Source organism: Macaca thibetana, chromosome 2 (assembly GCF_024542745.1).
Source record: "Macaca thibetana thibetana isolate TM-01 chromosome 2, ASM2454274v1, whole genome shotgun sequence".
NCBI classification, from domain to species: Eukaryota; Metazoa; Chordata; class Mammalia; order Primates; family Cercopithecidae; genus Macaca; species Macaca thibetana.
Window position 1 is genome coordinate 151213550 of NC_065579.1, and position 21206 is coordinate 151234755.

The following is a 21206-nucleotide window of genomic DNA, read 5'->3' on the forward strand; positions in this document are numbered from 1 at the left end:
GGGCATACCCTTGAAACCTGGGTAACCACCTTTTGCCATCACCCTGCTAACATCTTGGAAGCAGCAGTATGGATAAATCCAATAAACAGATAATCCAAAAGCCATTTCTGCCTTACCCACAAGAGCATTATACATATAGGGTGTGGAGTGGTGGTAACTTCCCCGTTTAATTCAAGTTGGCCCTAACATGCATTTGCATTTTTCCAATCACAATTTAATTGACAGGGCAGTGCTGGCCAGAGGTGCCCTCCTGGAGGGGAAGCAGCAGGGCTCTGGGTTTTAGTGTGGCGCCGCGCCACCTTGTGGCCAAGTCGGGAACAGCCCCGTTCACAGCCGACTGCACCTGCTGCCCACCCCAGTGCCCTTCAGGCTGAACATTCTTGGACTCTAGGGCTGGATGGGAGAAGGAAGACTCTTTGACCCCTGCACCTTCACCCTTCCCTGCACCTGCAGCCTCACCCCCACTCTGTGTGCCCAGCCTCCAGCCTTCTCCCAGCCTTACCCCTGCTCCATCCCCAGGTTGGTCCGGGAGGTGACAGGGGTGAACGTGAACATGCGTGTGGGAATTCACAGCGGGCGAGTACACTGCGGTGTCCTTGGTCTAAGGAAGTGGCAGTTCGACGTCTGGTCTAACGACGTCACGCTAGCCAACCACATGGAGGCTGGTGGCAAGGCGGGGTGAGTGAAGGCTGTGGGTGGCTCAGGGCCCCAACCTGGGTTCCCACTCAAGCCCACCCAGGGTGACCATCCTGCAGAGGCGAGGTGGGGCAGGGTGGTGTGGGCAGGATGGGTAGCAAGCACCTGGTGGGGCTGGGGTGAGCATAGTGGAAGTAGAAATTCCTCTACTTGCCAAATCTCCTGTGCCACCATTGGTCAGTTGTGGGAGCATCATGTCACCCTTCCCTGAGCCTTGGCCCAGAAGATATTGAGCCAAACTGTAGTGGCTGGTGAGGTGTGATAGAGTTCTGGAGGAGGGAGGAAGCACAGATAGTTTCTGGGATGACTAGACCATAAAGGAGGCAGGACTGGGAGGGGTGAGGCAGGTGGGGTGGGAAGAGCCTGCTGCTAGGCAGAGGGAACACAGCAAGGCGAGGCACAGGTGTGGGAAACACAGCATTTCCAAGGAATGGGAGAAGAGCAGATGGCCTTTTAGGGATGGCTAGGAGAAACAGCGCCTGTGTTCAGAAGGCATGAGTGCCAGGCTTGTGAATTTGGACTCCATCCTGTCGCGTGCAGGAGCCATTGCTGGCTTCTGAGCAGGAGTGTGAGGCTTGCAAAGTTTGCAAGACTGGTGGCCATGTTCTCTTGGGCACACTAATGTAGCGGTCTGTGCCAGGATGTTCAGTGTGAGATAGTATGGTTGCAGTGGACACGAGAGCCCACTTGATAGTAATGGAGGGTACCATGCAAGGTTGAGGTTAGGATTTGAGCAGAGCTTGGGGCCCTAGGGTTTCAATTGTGATGAATCCACTAATTGCAGTTTGGTTTTTCACGGGAGCTGACATTCTGACTTTGCATTTTTTGCCTTCTCCACCCTGATCCCTGCCCTGCTGTAGACGCATCCACATCACCAAGGCTACACTCAACTACCTGAACGGGGACTACGAGGTGGAGCCAGGCTGTGGGGGCGAGCGCAACGCCTACCTCAAGGAGCACAGTATCGAGACCTTCCTCATCCTGCGCTGCACCCAGAAGCGGGTCTGTGGGCGGGGGGGGGGGGGGCCGGGGAGCTGAGGGGCTCCCTTCCTCCAGGGAGGAACATGTTCGTGGCCTGCTGCTTCCTTCTCTTTCCTTGAGTGAAGTCATGAATTTCTTATGCCGTTGTGGTTCCTGCATCTTAAAAAGGACCCCGGCAGTTAGGCCTTGCAAAAAGGATGGTAAAGAGGGAATCTTTTAATATTGCTTCTTTTGCAAAAATGCAACAGACCTCAAATTAGCAACAAGACATCAAAAGTCCACAAGCTGGAGATCAGCATCAAGGGAGTCTGTGGATACCGTATGTTTTATCTCCATCTCTCTCCTTTTCATTTGCCTTTTACTGGGTGGACACTTGTCCTAATCTCTTCCCTCTCTGATCCATAGATGGGAGTTCATCTCCACATGTGCCTATGTATCTTTGTTTCTTGAACCTATTTTCCCCTTTCTCTTTCTAGTCTCTTTCTTTTTCCCCCTTTGTCTCAGCCCACACTTGCTGAAATATAAAGTTAAATTATTAGCAGACTCCAGTGTTCTATTTTTAATAGTGTCATGTTCCATGTTCTTAATTTTTAAAGCAAATCAAGAGAACATTTTCTATTTCTTCCTAAACTAAAATGCCTTTTACTTATGAGTCTTTCTTTTGAATTTATCTGTCGGTCAGTGCCCTTTGATAGAGAAAAGCTTCCTCATTTCTCTTCCTAAGAAGTGAAATGAAAGACAAAATTAAGCTGTGAGAAGAGTTCAGAGAGTCTAGGATGACAGCAAAGGCGATGTTTAAAGGGCGGCAGGCGGGGCTGTTGAGGGCAGGTGCCCGTGCCGAGAGGGACATCAGAGGGACACCGTGTCCTACTGTGCAGTGCCCCAGGGGACACATCCTGGCTGCAGGGGCTCTTCACGGGAGCTGGAGCTGTGTCAGACCCCCCACAGGCACCAGGAAGAGGGACGGGAGATTCAGGGCCCTGTGGGGACAGTTCCTCATGGTTTCCTTGACACGTTTGTAAGCGTTGGCCAGTTCCTTGGCCACAGTATCAGTGAACTGGGTCCTCCGGGCTCTTTCCCACATCTCTCCTCTCGGCGCCTGGGTCGCAAGGCCTCCCACAGCTTCCTGTCCTAGACCCTGAGTTCTCTGGCTCTTGGTTCTTCTAGCTGGACAAGTGGTCCAAAAAGGATGAAATGGAGACAGAAAGAGTGACAGGCACCCCCACCAGCAGTGTCAGCTGAAGCAGGCTGTGTGTTCCCACCGTCACCTTATCTGACAAGGGAGGGAGTTGAGGGGAGAGTTGCCTCAGGTCTCCAGCTCTCTTGCACCCATTTGGATGGATAGACAGACAGATAGACAAGATCCTGGGGAGTGTGTTGGCCCATAGACTGAGACTCCGTTTGTGTATTTGTACAATGCCTGTCAGCTCTTGAATCTCATAACTTCACTGACCCAAACCTCTTTGGAAGTGCCCTCTTGGGCCCCAGGCGAGTCCTGGTGCCCTCTCTGTTATAGCATATTTTGGTCTCTGTTATAGCATATTTTGGAGAAGTTGAGCAGAGGTTGTGATCCCAAGTCTCCTCTCCCTCTGGCACCCCCTGGGCACCTTCAGATCAGGCCCCACCCACCCTTGAGGCTATAGCTAGAGCCCTACCCTGCCCTGAGCCCTGGCCTGCCCATGAGCAAAGCCTGACATGACACCACAGCCTGCCAGAGACCAAGTTGGGAGGCGTAGGCACGAGTTGGCCTGGCTGCCTGGGAGACCCAAGCTCAGCCCTCGCTGATCGCCCTGCCCCCCGGACTAGGGTGAGGAAGCACACTGCGGGCAGCCGGGCGCGACAGCTCAGGCCTTTGGGAGCCTAGGCCATCCAGAGGAGAGAAGGGCACCCAGGATGGAATCTTATAGTCAAACTTATAGGGAGAACTCTTTGCAAATGGCAGATGTTCCCAAGCCCTTTGCTTTCTCACAAGACCAACTCTCATCATCTTTTGCCACTCCCACCTGAGCCAGCCAGGGCTGGCAGTAGGGAGTTTGGAGGGATCCAGGATGCTTGCCTGGGATGTTCCAGGATCCGGGCAGAGCTCTGGGCTCCAGGGCTTGCTGAGAGGAAAGGGCAGCTGCCTTAGCCCCTTACCTGGCCAGGTACCGTGTTTGGGGGAGGGTGAGGAGCTCACCACTTGGACTCGTTAGGTGACCCTGCCTGCAGGCTGATGCATCTGTGTTCATCTCCCAGAAAGAAGAGAAGGCCATGATCGCCAAGATGAACCGCCAGAGAACCAACTCCATCGGGCACAACCCACCTCACTGGGGGGCTGAGCGCCCCTTCTACAACCACCTGGGTGGCAACCAGGTGTCCAAGGAGATGAAGCGGATGGTGAGTGGCTGGTGGGGCAGTCTGTGGGCAACACTCTTCAAGGCTAGGGCCTTCTGTGGGCGCGAGGCCCACACCAGACACTTCGTGTTGCCCAAGGGAATCTGGGGAGCCAGACAAAGAAATGGAAGTGCGGTTTGCCCCAACTTTGACTAGGAGTAGGGCACCTGCTTCTGGCCCCAAGCTCTTCCCACCACCCCATGGCATGCCTCATTAGGCTTTGGAACAGACTAGCAGCACCCCTTCCTCCCTCCCTCTTGGCAGAGCTTGCGGCACAGCCTGGAAGCAGGCATGTCTGGCTAGACTCGGCCAGCCACAGCCTCCAGCTGTCTCTTGGCACTGTCTGGTGAGGCCCTGGGGAGTTGGGTGGGCACCAGCTTGTCATACCCTCTTCCAGCACCTCCTGCATTTCCCAGGCAAGTGAAACCACATCTTTTGGTTGAGTTGCTCAGAAACTATCCTAGTGCTTTCTGGGAAGTGCCAGGTGGTGGTCCCCTTTGCCCTCTGTGCTGAGAAACACCCCCCACTAATGCCAGCCTTCCAGTGGGAGCACAGGGCCTGAGCAAGTCGGGGAGGCCATGGTTGGGTGTCAGCCCCACCTCCAGGGACCTGCACACACCGGGACAGGTGAATTCAGGATGCACTGCCTGGGCTCTGACAGCAATGACAGGAAGATGGATTCGGTGGGAAGAGGAGGAAGAAGCCACGTTGCCGTGGTGGCGTTTTCTCTCCTTCTGTCTGAGAGCTTGGCTTCTGCCCCTCAGGCATGCTGCTCAGCTCAGGGGCACCAGGTTCCCAGATGGGAGTCACCCACGCCAGGAAGGGCCGAGGGATGGCACAGGGACTCTGTGTGTGTGTCTGTGTGTGTGTGTGTGTGTGTTTCTGTGTGGCCACTTAGCAAAGGAGGGGCATGTTGCACAAGTAGCTCTAAGTTTGGGCTCTCTGGAGCAGACTCGGTTGAGGTTGTGGCAGAAGGGATCAGAGGCGGACTCCGTGGACATCCAGCGGAGTCAGCAGACAAGAGCCAGGAGCCTGGAGGAGGGGACAGGCAGGGACCCAGTCGCTCTGCTCCTTATTAGCCAACGAGTAGCAGATGATACAAGTTTAAGGAAAATGTACAGGAGGAAAAGTGAATTGAGCCAAGACCCCCATTTAACATTTTGACAGCAGAGACACCTCTGGAGGGGGGGCCCTGGGTTACCAGACAGCAGAGTGGAGAAACCTGGCCTTCCCCAGGGCTCCAAACCTGACTTTCCACAGACCTGGTCAGTGTCACTAAAGGCTCCAGCCACCACCCTCCCTCCCCTGAGCAAAGAGCAGTTGGCGACCCTTCCCATTGTCATCCCAGCCCTTTGATAGTCTCCTGGAGACTCTGTACCCACATGGTCAGGGCAGCCAAGAGTTTGAAACCAGCCTGGGCAGCATAGCGAGACCCCAACTCTACAAACAATAACAAGGAAAACTAGCTAGGCATAGTAGCATGCTCCTTCAGTCCCAGCTATTTGGGAGGCTGAGGCAGGAGGATGGCTTGAGCCCAGGAGGTTGAGGTTGCAGTGAGCCATGATCACTGCACTCCAGCCTGGGGGACAGAGCGAGACCCTATCTCAAAATAAAGATAAGGGAGAAAGGGGGAAAGGGGGAAGGATTGAGAGCAGGGATAGCAAAGAGGGGCAGGAGAACCGACAGAGAGGAGGCATGGAGCATCGAGCAGGAAGTGGAGGGGAAGCTGGGGAGTAGGGGAGGGAGATGGGGAGGAAGGGAAGGCAGAGAGGTGGCCGGGGAAGGGCAGGGTGCAACCGGCAGGGAGGCAGGACTGGTGGTGAGAGATTCTTTCTGTTTAGAATTCTTGGAAAGTTATTTTTTAGTGATGTTTGATATAAGCTGTATCTTTAGTTATCTTGAAGTCTTAAAGGAGATAGTTTGGACTGTAGGCACCGGGGTGGCAGATATATTGTTCATCATTAGGACAAGGAACTTTGGAAGAATTCAGTCAGGACTGTCATGGCGAAGGGACAGTCTCTGGAGAAGGAGGCTGCCAGGAAGTCTCCTCCATGGCGTTCGTCGCTTTGCCCAGCAGGGAGGGGAAGGAGTGCAGAAGAACAGGGCTGTGGGAACAGAGGCTGCCGTCCTGGCTGGGCCCGGTGTCCCCTGAGGGGAACACCACCAATGACCAGCCTCTGGGCGCCACTCCAGCATGGCCAGTGGGAATGTCTAGGCTGGGGATGGAGGCAGGTTCTGCAGCTGCCACGAGGGCCACTGGGCTTTCCGTGCTCCACGTGCCTGGAATCCTGGAGAGAGATCCACAGAAGGCAAGCTTTCACCCTGAGCTGCCCATACTGGATGAGTTCTCTGAGAAATAGTCCACTGAAGGGGGGATGGGGGCCTGGGAGCACACAGTAGTGACCGAGAGCTGTTAGAAGGTTTGAACTCGGAGTCAGCAGTGCCTCTTAAATCTTTTTCCAGCTTTTACCCAGCTTCTAAAACACAGTGATGAGCCGTGCTGGTTGATGCTTAGGCACTTGTGTCATAAGGTCTTTAAGGTTATTTATTAATAAAAAGGTTGCCAGTGGGAGGACACATGTGGGCTCGAGCTCCTCTCACCAAACCCAGGAATGGCCAGTAGGGTGGGGCCCGGGTGCTGCATGAGGGAGTGTAGGCAGACTGGGAGAGGCCAAGTAGCCGCTGTCCTGGAACTGTTAGAGTAAGTAGGCGGCGGGATTTGAGCCCGGTCCACTCCGTTGTGTTCTTAACAGTCCCCCTGCCATGGTTTGTGGACCAGTGTTATCTGTCCTGTTACCAACTTGCCATACTGACCTGGCACTGAGCTCTCCACACCAACATGACAAGCAGTGTGGTTAGCATGGTCCCGGCCCCCCACTCAGCACAGGAAGAAAAACTGGGTCCCCTGCACCAGCCTCAACAGATGACCAAAGGAGCATCGGGAAAAGCCAGAACAGGCTTATTCACAACATTTCGGCCTATTTTTGAGTCGTAGAGACCAGCATGCATGTAATATAGCTCAGTTCTTCTCGGTTCTGTAGTAGAATTTTTACCAGCTCCTGGGATGGAATTGAGTGGGCCAGCCCCTTGCAGGGGGTCTTCCGTGGGAAGCTCGCCTGTCCAGCTCTCCCCGCTGCCCGCCACGCCTGTGCTCTGAGGGATCCTGGGAGCATCAGGCACAGGCCTGCCCCCCGGAGGGAGTGCTCACTTGAGTGACATCTATGCCTCCAGCCCAGGGCTGGGATGGTGACGTGGGACCACTTTATAGCCTGGAGGGAGAGCCTGGCCATTCTCAGAGGACAAGGAGAAGGGTGCAGTTTGCCTAGGCAGACAACTACCAGGCCATCCTGGGCTGGCGCTGGCAGCCTGGGAGGAGCTCAGAGCCCATAGTTGGTCACTTGGAGGTGACTGCAGAGGCTGCTGAGGCTCCCCGGAGCCCTCAGCTGGGGGTAGAGCTGGGGGTAGAGTCTCTGTGCCACCAGGGCCCCATGTCTGTTTCAGTGCCTGATAGCCCTGGCTCATGGAGAGGAACATAAATCCCTCTTTTTGTATTTTCAAACTGTGTCCTCATTGGGAATGAAGAGGGGTGTGTTCATTTGGATTTTGGGTTCACCCAGTGTTTGCCGAACTCTGTTTGCCCAGCAGAGTGCTCCACACTGCCAGGGAAGGGACAAACGGAGGGAGGAAGGAAGGAGGTCCTGAGTGACACTCCTCTCTGTGTCCACGCCCTTTGGGAGACTGTAGAGAGATGAGCTGCAGCCTTTTAGAAGCCTCTGAGCTTTGGGTTCTCTCTGTTCTCATTCTCTTCTCTTTCTCTCTCTATCCTCTTTTAGGGCTTTGAAGACCCCAAGGACAAGTGAGTAATATGCCCTTCCTTATTCCCGCTCCCAGGTCTAGGGGATATCTCCCAATCCACCTTATCATTTGGTTTCTCCACACTCCATGGAAAATGACCCCTCTTGCAGTCTTCGCTGAGAGTGAATGGAGCCCCCCCTAGCCGTCAGGTGGTCAGCAGCAGCCCCAGACAGGCTAGGGCAGCCCAGGAACCCAGGCCACCCAGCAGAAGGACAGGGCTCAGCACTGCCCATTTTATCTCCGTGACATGCACGTGCATGTGTGCACACACGTGGGCTCCCTCAGGAAAGTGCAGACCTTACACACTGGTCAGCAGCGCCTGGCATCCAGTGCCCCGAGGCAATGCCCACATCTCCCTCCTTCACTTCCGGTTCTCATGACTGTCAGAAATTCCACTCCAGGACTGGGCTTTACCCTGAGAAACAGGGTGTTGAAGGTCAGCACTCAAGTCTATATGAAACCTGCTTCTCAAGAGTGCCCTGAGCTGGGTGAAAGAAACCAGGTGGGCCACAGTCCCCGTGGCAGAAACCCGCAGAAACTCTCGCTGCCCGATCTAGGGCTTCTTTTCAGGAGGATAGCAGAGCTGGAGGGTAAAGAGCAAAGCCTGTTAGCTGTAGGGAAAGTCCAATTAAACCATCAATGGTAGCTCACATTGTTATGCTAATATAATATGTTAACAGAGTCAGAAAAGCCTATTGTCAACAACCCCCTTAAGCCGGAAGGGCTGAGACTTGGGCAGTTGTCTGTTCACCTGTGCAGTTGTTAAGAGCTTAGGCTTCTGGTCTCAGTCTCAGCTCCCGCTGCCCTGATTGGGCTGATGGTGGACAGCTGCCGGGCCTGTCTGAGAGTCTGGGGGGATGGTCGGAAGAGCCAGCCCTCTGCTGGTGCCCCTGTGGTCAGCCTGTCTCACGCCCGTGGCTTCTGCTCCCCAGGAATGCCCAGGAGAGTGCGAACCCTGAGGATGAAGTGGATGAGTTTCTGGGCCGCGCCATTGACGCCAGGAGCATTGACAGGCTTCGGTCTGAGCACGTCCGCAAGTTCCTCCTGACCTTCAGGGAGCCTGACTTAGAGAAGAAGGTACAGCACCCTGGGTGGGAAGGAGGCCCCTGTACTGAATCAGGACCAGGAGGAGGAGGGCAAGGAAACAGTACAGCTCCGTCCCGCCCCCAGCACCATGGAAGGGGTGGCCTCAGTTTCCCCAGCTCTGATGCTGCGCTGCCTAGGAAGATGTGAGTTCTAGGGAGGCTTCCCTGGTTGGAAGGGATACATCTTAACTTCTCTGTGCTTTAGTTTCATTATCTAGAAAATGGGGCAGTTAACATTCCCACTTCATAGGGTTATAGTGAGGATGAAATTAATTTCTTTTTTTTTTTTTTTGAAACGGAGTTTCACTCTGTTGGCCAGGCTGGAGTCCAGTGACTTGATCTTGGCTCACTGCAACCTCCTCCCGCTGGGTTCAAGTGATTCTCCTGCCTCAGCCTCCTGAGTAGCTGGGATTATAGGCACCCTCCACCACTCCCGGCTAATTTTTGTATTTTTAGTAGAGATGGGGTTTCACTGTGTTGGACAGGCTGATCTTGAACTCCTGACCTCAGGTGATCCACCCACCTCAGTCTGCCAAAATGCTAGGATTACAGGCGTGAGCCACCATGCCCAGCAGAGTTTCTATGTATGACACAGTATCTGTCGCATAGTAGGCGTTCGGTGCATATCCGTTGCTATTTGCATTATTGTTATTATCATTGTTGATGGATAGCCCAACTGCTTTGTCACACTGAGACCTCAAGGTGGTAAAGTTGGCAGGGATAGTCAAGATCTCTTTGTTGCATTTCCTCACATTGTGAATGAGAAAGCTAAAGCCCAGAGTGGTTGGGGCACCTGCTTTCGGCCACCCAGTGAAGCAGCGACAGAGCTGGAGCCAGACCCCAGTCCAGTCAGTTCTCTTTGCACTATGTGGCAGCGTCTCCCCAGGGTTCAGTTAAAGTGGACTTGGGGTATGCTCATCAGCATTCAACCAGACAAGCACACTGAATCAGCGAGGCGGAGCTGTGGAAAGGGACCAGCAGTGTATGGACCTGACTTGGGTGTTACTCTGGGTGACTGTGCCAGCCCAACCTCCATCAGTGTGGCTGATTGGTATCATGGGAGGAGCTGGGGTGAGGAGCCTCAGATGTGACTTTGGACAAGTCTTGTTGAGCTCTCTGAGGCCCGGCTTGCTCATCTCTGAAGAAGAAATGACAGCCGTTATATTCTGACTTCCCGGGCTGTTGTGGGGGTGCTGGATGAGGCCTGTAGACACCTGGCATGTTTCCTAGCGGTAGATGGTGTGCAGTCATGTACAGCCGTGATCAGTATGGATTACTCTGAAGGTGACCCACCTGCAGAAGGTTTCAGATCCCTCTCAACTGCCCTCTCCAAAGGCACCACCGTCTGGTGATCTGGAATGGTTTCCTGGGGTCTAAGTCTGGCTCTGGTCCTCGGGTCTTCCCTGTTGTGGGAGTGGGCTGCACAGGTGACCAGCCCTGAGTGGCTGCCCTGGGTGTGTGGGATTGACAGGGCTGGAGTGGACTGGGCCAGGTGTCTTGGCCCTTCTCACCATGCCCGTCTCCTCTCAGTACTCCAAGCAGGTAGACGACCGATTTGGTGCCTATGTGGCGTGTGCCTCGCTCGTCTTCCTCTTCATCTGCTTTGTCCAGATCACCATCGTGCCCCAGTGAGTATCCCCAGCCCTCTTGGGCTCCTTCCTCTGGCTGCAGGGAATCCCAGGGTTGGGAGGGGGTGGTCATTTAGGAGAACAGAGCAGGGAGTCTGGCCTACACTTGCTCAGGCAGGGAGAGAAGTTTCTGAGTGTGCCCTCAGTGGGATAGGAAGCCAGGGCTCTGACCTCTCTGGGTAGGAAGATGATGTGCTCATTCCAGGATGGGCGACTTCTCACCGGTCGCTGCTTAGCTATACGAGAGATGCTTTTTTTAGGGGGAGGGAGACAGAGTCTCACTCTGTTGCCCAGGTTGGAGTGCAGAGGCACCATCTTGGCTCACTGCAACTTCCGCCTCCCAAGTTCAAGCAATTTTCCTGCCTCAGCCTCCTGAGTAGCTGGGAATACAGGCACCCACCACCATGCCTGGCTAATTTTTTGTATTTTAGTAGAGACAGGGTTTCACCATGTTGCCCGAGCTGGTCTCGAACTCCCAAGCTCAGGCAATCCACCCGCCTTGTCCTCCCAAAGTGCTAGGATTATAGGTGTGAGCCACCGTGCCTGGTCAAGAGACGCCTTTTTATCACTTAATTGTCTCGTCCCATTAACCCACCCCACCACTGACAGTTGAGTCACCCAAAGTATTCCCTGGGCCGCTTTCTGTGTAACCTTTAGTTCTTGGGAAAAAAAAATACATATATATTCAAAAGATGCAGGTTTTCTACTACTGTGGATATTTCTAAGAATGGATTTCAAGTTCTGAAAGTATTTCACAAAGAGGTGTTTCTGAACTTTTCTGAGGACTGGCTGTGTCACTGAGAAAGCCTGTGGCTTCTATGGGGGGTACTTTGAAGTATGCAGGGCTTTTGGAAATGAGGTGTTTGTTAAATTGTCATTCACATTAGAGTCTCGCTTGGAAAGAGAAACATAATTGCCTTATGTATGTACACCTATACACATACACCTATACATATATATACACACATACATATAAGTGTATGCATAAATACATATTTTTACTTTTTATTATGTAATTCCTCAAATGCACAGAAAAGTAAAGTAATTAATCTAATCAGTACCCATCCCCTAGATAGAATAACTGTTAATATTTTGCAGTGTTTGTTTCATCTATTTTATTCTGATTGTTTTAAAGTAAACTTAGACACAAAGACATTTACCCATAAAAACCTCAATGTACACCTAATTTAAGGACATTTTCCTCCTTAACCCCAATACTTTATATACCAAAAAAATTAACATAAATTCCCTACTATCACCTACTACCCAGTCCATATTCAAATTTCCCAAACTGTCCCCCAAAACGTCTTCTACTTTTAGTTTTATTTGTAGCCAGGATCTACTCAAAATCCACTGGTTGAATTTGGTTATATCTTCTAAGCCTTGCTTCATCTAAAGAGTCCCCAAAGCCAGTACCTTCTGTTTTTCATGTTGAAACAATGGTCTTTGAGAAGTTACAAAAGTAGCCGAGAGGGATTCTGTGCGTCCTGCATCCAGTTTCCCCGAATGTTGACAACTTCTGTAACTGTAGTATAATGATCAAAACCAGGAAATCAACACTAAAATGATACTATTAACTCATCTACTGACCTTATTCTAATTCGTCGTTTCCCCCTCACTATCCAGCTTGTGTTCCCGGAGCCTTTTCAGGATCCCGCGTCACATGTAGTTAATTCGTGTCCTCCATCCCCTCCCATCTGTGATAGTTCCTCAGCCTTTGCTTGTCTCTCATGACCTTGGCACTTTTGAGGAGTACCGGCCAATTAATTTGTAGTTTCCATTTGAGTGCGTCTGATGTTTTTTCATGATTAGATTTTGGCAAGGCTCCCACTGAAGTGATGATGTGTCCTTCTCCGTGTACCATAGCAGGAGGTACATGATGTCGACGTGTATTTTATTTTTAACAACATTATTAAAAGAATGAAAAGATCTCCCTTACATTTGTATCTGCCGTGACTCTGTTGGATGCCACAGGTGAAAACCAGGCACTGGCAGCCAGCTCCACTCTGGTTGACACCGGCACTGAGGCTGTGCAGAGCTGGGCTCCTTGTTGGCATAAAACCCCATCTTTCTGTACTGATGTGGACCCACAAGTATCAAGAAACAATCTGGAGGCCGGGCACAGTGGCTCACGTCTGTAATCCCAGCATTTTGGGAGGCCAAGGGAGGTGGATCACTTGAGGCCAGGAGTTCAAGACCAGCCAGGCCAACACAGTGGAAATGCAAAAAATCAGCCAGGCGTGGTGAGGCAAAAATCAGCCAGGCGTGGTGGTGCACACCTGTAATCCCAGCTACTCGGTAGGCTGAGGTGGGAGAATCACTTGAACCTGGGAGGCAGAGGTTGCAGTGAGCCGAGATCACATCACTGCACTCCAGCCTGGGCAACAAAGCGAGACTCTGTCTCAAAAAAAAAAAAAAAAAAAAGGCAATCTGGTTTATAATCCCGTTGTAACTGACAGTCCCTGTAGCTTGAGTGCATAGTCCTGCCTCTTTGCTGCTTTTCCTTCTCTGCAGCGTCTTGAGGGCTGGGTCGTCTCAGTTACCTGCCCTGCCTGCAACGGCTTCATTCCCTCCAAGTGGCTTAGACATTGGCAGAGGTCATTCTCTAGCCACCTCCTCTCTAGGAAAGCCTTAAAAGCCACTCTAAAGGTCTTTCTTTTCCTCTGAAGAGAATTCGTTTGTCTTGTTCCGTTTGTTGAAGGCAGCTAAGTGCTGGCTTCCGTGGAGGCCTGGAACAAAGATGCTGTTTGAATCCTCCCTAGAGGTGTTCACCTGCCTCTCACACCCCCCACTGGCTTTTAACCCCGTAACAACACCTGGCATCTTCAGGCCACTCTTCCTCCCTTGAACAGCCACCTGGTGGTATGGCGGGGTATGTTGTCTCCAGGCCAGCCCTTGCCCCAGGAGGGCCAATGGGAAGTTCCGGATGGAAAGTCACTTACAGCTCTTTTGTCTGAGGGTGGCCACCCACGGTGGCTCTGAAGGTCACCTGTGATCTGCATCTGAAAGGAGGGGCAGAGGGAAATCCTTGCATTTTTCTTGTTGAACTGGCTAGGAATAGAGGAGCAAAAACTGTGGGACCTGGCAGTCCCACAGACTTGTTTTGGGACCTGGCAGTGGAAAGGGGGTGGGGCTTAGAGATTCTGCCCTTCTAAAGAGACAGTCACCCCTGTTTCTCAAAGAGTGACTGGCTGTGCTGCTGACAAAGGCATTTCTAGAAACGAAGGCCACTGATCCAATCAGCTTTCAGCCTTCACAGTTGTTTATGGAGCCGTGAGTGACGACTTGGAGGGAATCACCAGGTGGTTCTTCCAAGCTAAATGAAGCACATCAGTGAATAGCTGAGAACTAGGCAAAATACCTATCAGGTGTCACCTGGTTCTCCATTCAGCTTCCTGTGGGCTGCTGTCCCCACCGGAAGGGGAGGGAACCATACCCTTATGGGGAGGGCTCCAGAATCCACCTGCAAGGCTGTGTAAGCCCTGCTCAGGCAGTCAGTGCAAAAGGCTGGGCAGTGGATTAGGGGAGATGGAGCAACTTCAGGTTCCCTCTCCGGATTTCAGAGCCCAGGCCCTCTGAAGCTGTGAGGATGGGCACGGGGGACCTGTGGCCTGCTTGTCAGGCAGGCCCCCCAGAAGCTGCAGCCCTGCCACCTGAGCCTGGCTTCTCCCTCCCCTCCTCTCTCCCTCCAGCTCTGTATTCATGCTCAGCTTCTACCTGACCTGTTCCCTGCTGCTGACCTTGGTGGTGTTTGTGTCTGTGATCTACTCCTGCGTAAAGGTGAGTGTAGCTGACAGCTGGGTTGCAGCCACCTTCTTCCCGCTTGTCTCAGCCCTGGTAGGGGCCCTACGCAGGGGCCTGAAATGTGAAGGGGCCCAAGTATTGTGCTTGGCAGGGGTGGGAGAGTGCCTGCTGCCAGCCACACCTCTCCATTGGCATTGGCAGCAAGCTCACCTGGAGGTGGGCAAATGGTCCGTGGGAACCTGTTCTTCACTGGCTGCTTTAACTTGCCCTTGGCAAATCTGTGCAACCAGAAGATGCTGTGGCTGCTGCGCCTGTTCATGTTATGCACAAGGAAGGAAGGGCGCCTAGCACCAAGCCTGGCACAGAGCAGTGGCCGGTGAATATTTGCTGAGAGAATGGGTGTGGGGGAGGTCTCTCTCGACACACACTTTGGTGCTCCCATGTGCTCTGGAATTTTCCCTGGAGGGGACCTCAGAGATTATAGGTCTTGAGCCACCCAGCACATAGGTGAGGAGTGTGGCCCCAGAGTGATTCGGTGTTTCCAAGCGGGCCACACCGCCGGCTGGTGTTGGCGGCAGAAATGTGGCTCTTGTTCTGAGTTTTTCTCCCATATCTCTTAGGCGTGCTGTGTCCCCTGTCCAGGCTGTGTCCCTCAATGTGACCTGGCTCCGGGTCATTCTGGTCTGTGGTAGAAACCACTTATGTTCCTGTTTGCCGTGCCCATCAGGCCTTTCCCTCAGTTTCTTCACCAGTGGTTTCAGAATTCCCTGACGCACCAGGCTGGCCCCCAGGAAGCACTCATCCCTGGGGCAGATCTGCCTCTCCCACATCTGCTGAGCCTCTCCGACTCCTCCCTGACACTCACTGGGAGCCAAGCCTCTGGGGTGGGCAGTGGGGCACTCAGGTGCAGCCTTGCCATAACTCCCTCTTCTGCAGTGAGCACCATGTCTTCCTTCTGGAGGAACTGGACCTTCATCCCCTCCAAAGTCCCCTTTCTCTCTCCACCCTCCAGAGAGGGCCGTTATTAGTCTGTTAACTGTATAGTCACATCGTGGTCAAGGTCTTGTTGGACTGATTGTCAGAACTGGAAGGGACCTTAGGAATCACCTTCTGTGGTTCACCTCCCCTGCCAGGTGCAGAGGTGGACAGCCAGAGAGGGCAGGGTCAGCCAGAGCCATCGGGCACGTCTGAGAAGCACACCACGCTGAGCCGCGTGCTCCGTCAGTTGCTGGTATTGTAGCATCTGATAGGCTGCATCATAGGGCTTAACATTAGCTGGTTCCCTGCCTCTCCACTGACCCTCCCTCCTCAAGGCCACATCCTCCCTCCTGCCCCATGTTCAGCCACTCCTGCCTTTTGGTCTTGCGGTTGTCAAGGCCCCCCTAGCCTGCTTTATCCAGAGTGGACAGTTCCACTTCTTCATCCCGTGGCTATGAAAGGACACGGTATTTTCTCAATAGCCACAAAGTGGAAACAACCCAGGCATCCATTAACAGATGAATAAACAAAATGTGCCGTGTACTGCAGTGGAATGCTATTCCACCACGAAGAGGAATGCAGCGCCGTTTCATGCTACCACATAGAAGGACCTTGAAAACATGACAATGAGTGAAAGAAGCCAGACACAAAAGGTCACACGTGTCATCTGATTCCATTTATATGAAATGCCTAGAACAGGCAAATTCATAGACACAGAAAGCAGACTAGAGATTCCCAGTGGCTGGCAGGCATCATTGCTTAATGGGGTCAGAGCTTCTGTTTGGGGTGATGAGAGGGTTTTGGAAATTGATAGCAATATTGGTTGCACAACATGAGTGTGGTTAATGCCGCTGAATGGTACACTTACCAATGGTTAAAATGTCAGATTCTATGTTGTATAAATATTGCCACAATGAAAAGTCACAGCCACCTACAAAAAAGTGCACCATAGTTAAAAGTTATTTTGCTGAACCCCAAAGAGAACATTTCTTTTGAAGTAAGGAACCTGAGGCAAAGTCATTCTTTGTTTGTTTGTTTCAGGCACTTAATTAGCCCATTCAAATCAGAATCAAAGCTGTGCATAGTCTGCCATTTTTTAAGCTTGAACCTAAATTTCCTTCCTCTTCTGTTAGGGACTTAGGTGAACCTGAGCTCTACTGATTTCATTCCGTTTGAGTTTCCTGATTTGCAGTCAGTTGTGGAGGAGGGGAAGGATGGGCCCATTTTCCTGCCTGCAGCCACCTTCACTGGCCATTGTTGGTCTCATGAGGTTTTTCCCCACAGTTCAAGATGAGTTATGAAAATCATCCCTGCCTTCTTTTGTTGAATTTGCCTATTTTGTTATCAATGCCAAATTCACTGAGCATGTTCTCAGTTCTTTTGTCTAGCCCAGTGATTTTTGCTGCCTCTGTTCTGTGGAGGCCTCAGTTTCCTTGGGGTGGGGGAGGGGGCTGGTAGATGGAATACTCACCCTCCATCCCCAGGCCACACAAACACCGTCCCCCCAGTCCCATACCATCCAGCTAGGTAGCCTGCTTTTTCCATCTTACAGATAGAAGGCTTCATTAAAGAACTTGAGTGGCTTATGAAGCCTGGAACCTGCCGCTCTGGGCTGGTGGTCAACCCATTAAATAGACTCCAGCACCCACCCTCAGCTCCTATCCCTGCCGCCTCCTTCTCTCGTGGCCTGATTAGCCATTTTCTCAGGGTTTATCCACTTTCTGGAACGCAGAGCCCAATTTGAAAAGTCGTTTGTAATATGAACTTCTTTCCATTGAATTCTTCTTCTTCTTCCCTCTTTCGTGTTGTGCACCGTCCCCCCGAGTGCTTCCTTCTGGAGATGCTGTCTTAGAGGGCAAGTCTGCACATCTGCACAAACCCCTCCTCCTTCCCTTGGCATCTGTGCTGACCTGGGCCCCAGAACTGCTTTTCCTAGAGAAAACCATGTTAAAGCTTGCAGGTGAAGACATGAAAGGAGATTCTACCTGGCTCTACCTCCTGCCATGTGCGTGGCGGGGAACAGTACCCCTTCTTCCCTGATGCAGATGTCAGCCTGTCACTGAGCACCGTGGCACAAGTGGGTTGACCGCATGAAGTTCATTTTCTCACCTTTGCAGGTGCTGACATGAAGCTGACTAGCCTGCAGTGTTTAGGGTTCTTCTGTTTTCTTTTTGAAAAACATTTGTGGTTTTACCAGAACTCAGAAACTTTTTCTCATTTTCTCAGTCTCTCAGAAGTCACAGGGAGTGGCTTTGCAAAGAGATGCGACAGTTCCTAAATTACCCCCAAGCCAGGTAGTGTCAGTCTCTTTCTCTATTTCATTTACTTTTTCATTTTCCCAGAACAACGTGGACTAACTTCCTTAAACTGTCCATATTTTAACCTTTTCAAAGACAGAAATATGAGAAAGTGTCGGCTGAGTGAATTGTCTTCTCTGGCTGTTGGGGAGCAGTTTTCCCTGGTCCTTTCTGGGTTGGGTTTTGCCTTCTTACTAAGTGCTCTGGTGGCCTTTTTATCTTGGGCCTGTTCAGTCTTTTCCAGACACAGCTCAGTGCAGCTCACACACTCCCCTGGATTTCTCAGTGGGGCTAACTTGGTGCCTTGGTCTTCATCGTGTCCTCAAGTCCTGGTTTCACTCCTGAGCCTCAGCTGCCTTGCAGAGCCCCCGCTGCCCCTCAGATGCCTTGCCTTGGGGACCGTCCCCCCGAGTGCTTCCTTCTGGAGATGCTGTCTTAGAGGGCAAGTCTGCACATCTGCACAAACCCCCCCTCCTTCCCTTGGCATCTGTGCTGACCTGGGCCCCAGAACTGCTTTTCCTAGAGAAAACCATGTTAAAGCCCTGCTCACCATCACACGTTGTCCACAACTCAGAGGATCTCAGGTTGGAAGGGGCCCATGCAGTGAGAGAGCCCAGCCACCCACCTGAGGCTGGATTTCCCAGTGATAACCCTGCAAGGAGTGCGCCAGCCTCTGCTTTGCTTGATCACCTCCAGGGATAGGGAGTTTGCTCATGGCTCCTAAGTGCAGCCCCTTCCCTCTTTAGCCAGCTCCAAATACTTAGGTACAGATAGGCCCTGTGGGGGAACTCAGCTGTGTAGCTGTGTGTGTGTGTGTGTGTGTGTGTGTGTGTGTGTGTGTGTGTGAGAGAGAGAGAGAGAGAATCTGTCTTATCCCCCAGCCTGATGGCTTGCTCTTGGTCTACCTCGTACTGATCCCCTGGACCTGATCATATGAGCACCTGGGATCTGTGACCAGAGCCTCCTGTGGGCCCTGTCTGCTCTGCAGTCACCGACAGAGCCTCTTCTCCTCTCCCTGCAGCCTGTGTGTAGCTAAGCCCACCTTGCTGGTTCTCCTTTCTGCCACTCCAACTCAAGTCCTGGTCCACAATTTCTAAAATAGGGTCTAACTGTGCCACCAGTACCCCTCCCCTCCTAGGTGCCTTCTATCCTGTGAGGATTTTAGGATTCCCATGTTCACCTTTCTGCCTGCATGCTCAGGGGGCACATTCCTCTCACCATTCACATCTCATCACACACATCATTCATTTAGGAGATGGAGAGGTCTTCGTTCCAGGAGGCATATCGTAGGTTCCCCCTGTGTTTTTCAAGACAGGACAGCCCAGGATCCACATCCAAGCTATGCTACTTTAAGCTGTGTTTCCTGAGCCTCAAAGGTGGCTTTTATTGAATCTACTTTGCAGATGAGGAAACGGAAGCCCAGAGAGGTTAGACAGCTTTTTCTAGATCCTATAGTTAGGAAGTGGTTATTGCTAGGATTTAAAACCAGGTGGCTTTTAATTCAGAGCCCATGAGCCTACCCTCCAGGACACTGCCTCTGCTAATATGTCCAGTTGACTCCTGAAAGGCCAAGTGATGAGAGCACTGGGTAGACCCCTTCTACTTGCCAGGTTTGACCTCTGTGGTTTTCTTACCTTTTTTTTCTTTTTCTGAAGTAGGAGCTACTGCTTCTTTTATTAGCTCCTTGTCAAAGAGGCTGTATTCTTAAACTTTTTTGCCATCCAATTTCATCCCCTCCTTTTATCTTTGCAATACCCTAGCCCCGCATCACAGACAGGGGCCCAGGGAGGTCTTCAACGTGCCTGGAGACATTCAAAGAGGCCAGGATCAAACTGTTCCTTACCCCAATCATGGTTTATTAACTATGTTCCCACTCCTGTTTTTCATGTTGAATTGATTTGAATTAATCAGATTGGGAATGTACTGGTTCTTAACTTCTTTTTTGAACATCAGTTCTTTTTCTGGGCTCTGATTGTGAACAGGCATTAAGTGATTGGCTGGTACAGACAGTTATCCTGCTGGAAAATCCTCTCCACAATCTGACTGCAGTTGTGGTGTAGCCCTGGAAAGAGACTCTGCCCCTGGCAAAGAGTTTTTTTGTTGTTGTTGTTGTTGTTGTTGTTGTTGTTGTTTTGAGACGGAGTCTTGCTCTGTCGCCCAGGTTGGAGTGCAGTGGCATGATCTCGGTTCACTGCCAGCTCCACCTCCCGGGTTCATGCCATTCTTCTGCCTCAGCCTCCCAAGTAGCTGGGACTACAGATGCCTGCCACAATGCCTGGCTAATTTTTTGTATGTTTAGTAGAGACAGGGTTTCACCATGTTAGCCAGGATGGTCTCGATCTCCTGACCTTGTGATCCACCCGCCTCAGCCTCCCAAAGTGCTGGGATTACAGGCATGAGCCACTGCACCCAGCCAAGACTTTTAAGATCCACACTGAGGTAAAATCTGGATTTAGGGTTGACATAGAGATGAACTCTCTAATTATAGGAAATGAGACACTCTATAAACTGATATCAAGACAGGATGTCAAATCTTCTGGAGACTTCAAAAAAGCAGCAATTCCTGAGTTCCTACTGAAGTTTTAAAGTCAAGAGAAAGTCTTTTTAAAGAGTGTAGAGGGTGACCCGGCGCGGTGGCTCATGCCTGTAATCCCAGCACTTTGGGAGTCCAAGGTGGGCGGATCACGAGGTCAGGAGACTGTGACCATCCTGGTTTCACCTGGCTAACACGGTGAAACCCTGTCTCTACTAAAAATACAAAAACAAAATTAGCCGGGCGTGGTGGCAGGCGCCTGTGGTCCCAGCCACTCTGGAGGCTGAGGCGGGAGAATGGCATGAACCCGGGAGGCGGAGCTTGCAGTGAGCAGAGATTGTGCCACTGCACTCCAGCCTGGGCAACAGAGGGAGACTCTGTCTCAAAAAAAAAAAAAAAAGGCCGGGCGCGGTGGCTCAAGCCTGTAATCCCAGCACTTTGGGAGGCCGAGACGGGCGGATCACGAGGTCAGGAGATCGAGACCATCCTGGCTAACACAGTGAAACCCCGTCTCCACTAAAAATACAAAAAAATTAGCCGGGCGTGGTGGCGGCGCCTGTAGTCCCAGCTACTCGGGAGGCTGAGGCAGGAGAATGGCGGGAACCCGGGAGGCGGAGCTTGCAGTGAGCCGAGATCGCGCCACTGCACTCCAGCCTGGGCGACAGAGCGAGACTCCGCCTCAAAAAAAAAAAAAAAAAAAAAAAAAAAAAAAAAAAAAAAAGAGTGTGGAGGGAAGTTGACTTGTAGCAAGCAAACCAGTGTACAGGCAGTCATTCATTAGCTGGTAGAGCCATATCTAACGTTGATTTTTTTTTTAAGCCTGCAGTTCTTCTCCTGGCCTCTGGATGGTCCTGGTGGGGCTCCTGGTCCCATATTCACCAGGAAGCTAATGTGCATACCCTATTCCCCGACCATCTTTTGTTAAGAAAGTTTTAGCATGCATTAGTAACCTTTGCCTCTATCAGTCATTACATTGGTGGTTGCAAAATGATGAAGGAAGCCTCTCAATCAGTGGATGGGGTGATCAGAACTCAGC

At 51.8% G+C, this 21206-nt stretch overlaps 1 protein-coding gene across 1 annotated transcript in view; it reads left to right on the plus strand.

The window, feature by feature from the left end:
* The window catches only part of ADCY5 (adenylate cyclase 5), a 165491-nt gene that overhangs the window by 118861 nt on the left and 25424 nt on the right, over positions 1-21206 (plus strand). Inside the window, exons 6-12 of the mRNA XM_050781583.1 lie at positions 520-678; positions 1557-1698; positions 3913-4053; positions 7884-7906; positions 8838-8982; positions 10521-10618; positions 14311-14398. Of these exons, the coding sequence (XP_050637540.1) occupies positions 520-678; positions 1557-1698; positions 3913-4053; positions 7884-7906; positions 8838-8982; positions 10521-10618; positions 14311-14398 (796 nt within the window). The remainder of the gene's footprint in view (positions 1-519; positions 679-1556; positions 1699-3912; positions 4054-7883; positions 7907-8837; positions 8983-10520; positions 10619-14310; positions 14399-21206) is intronic.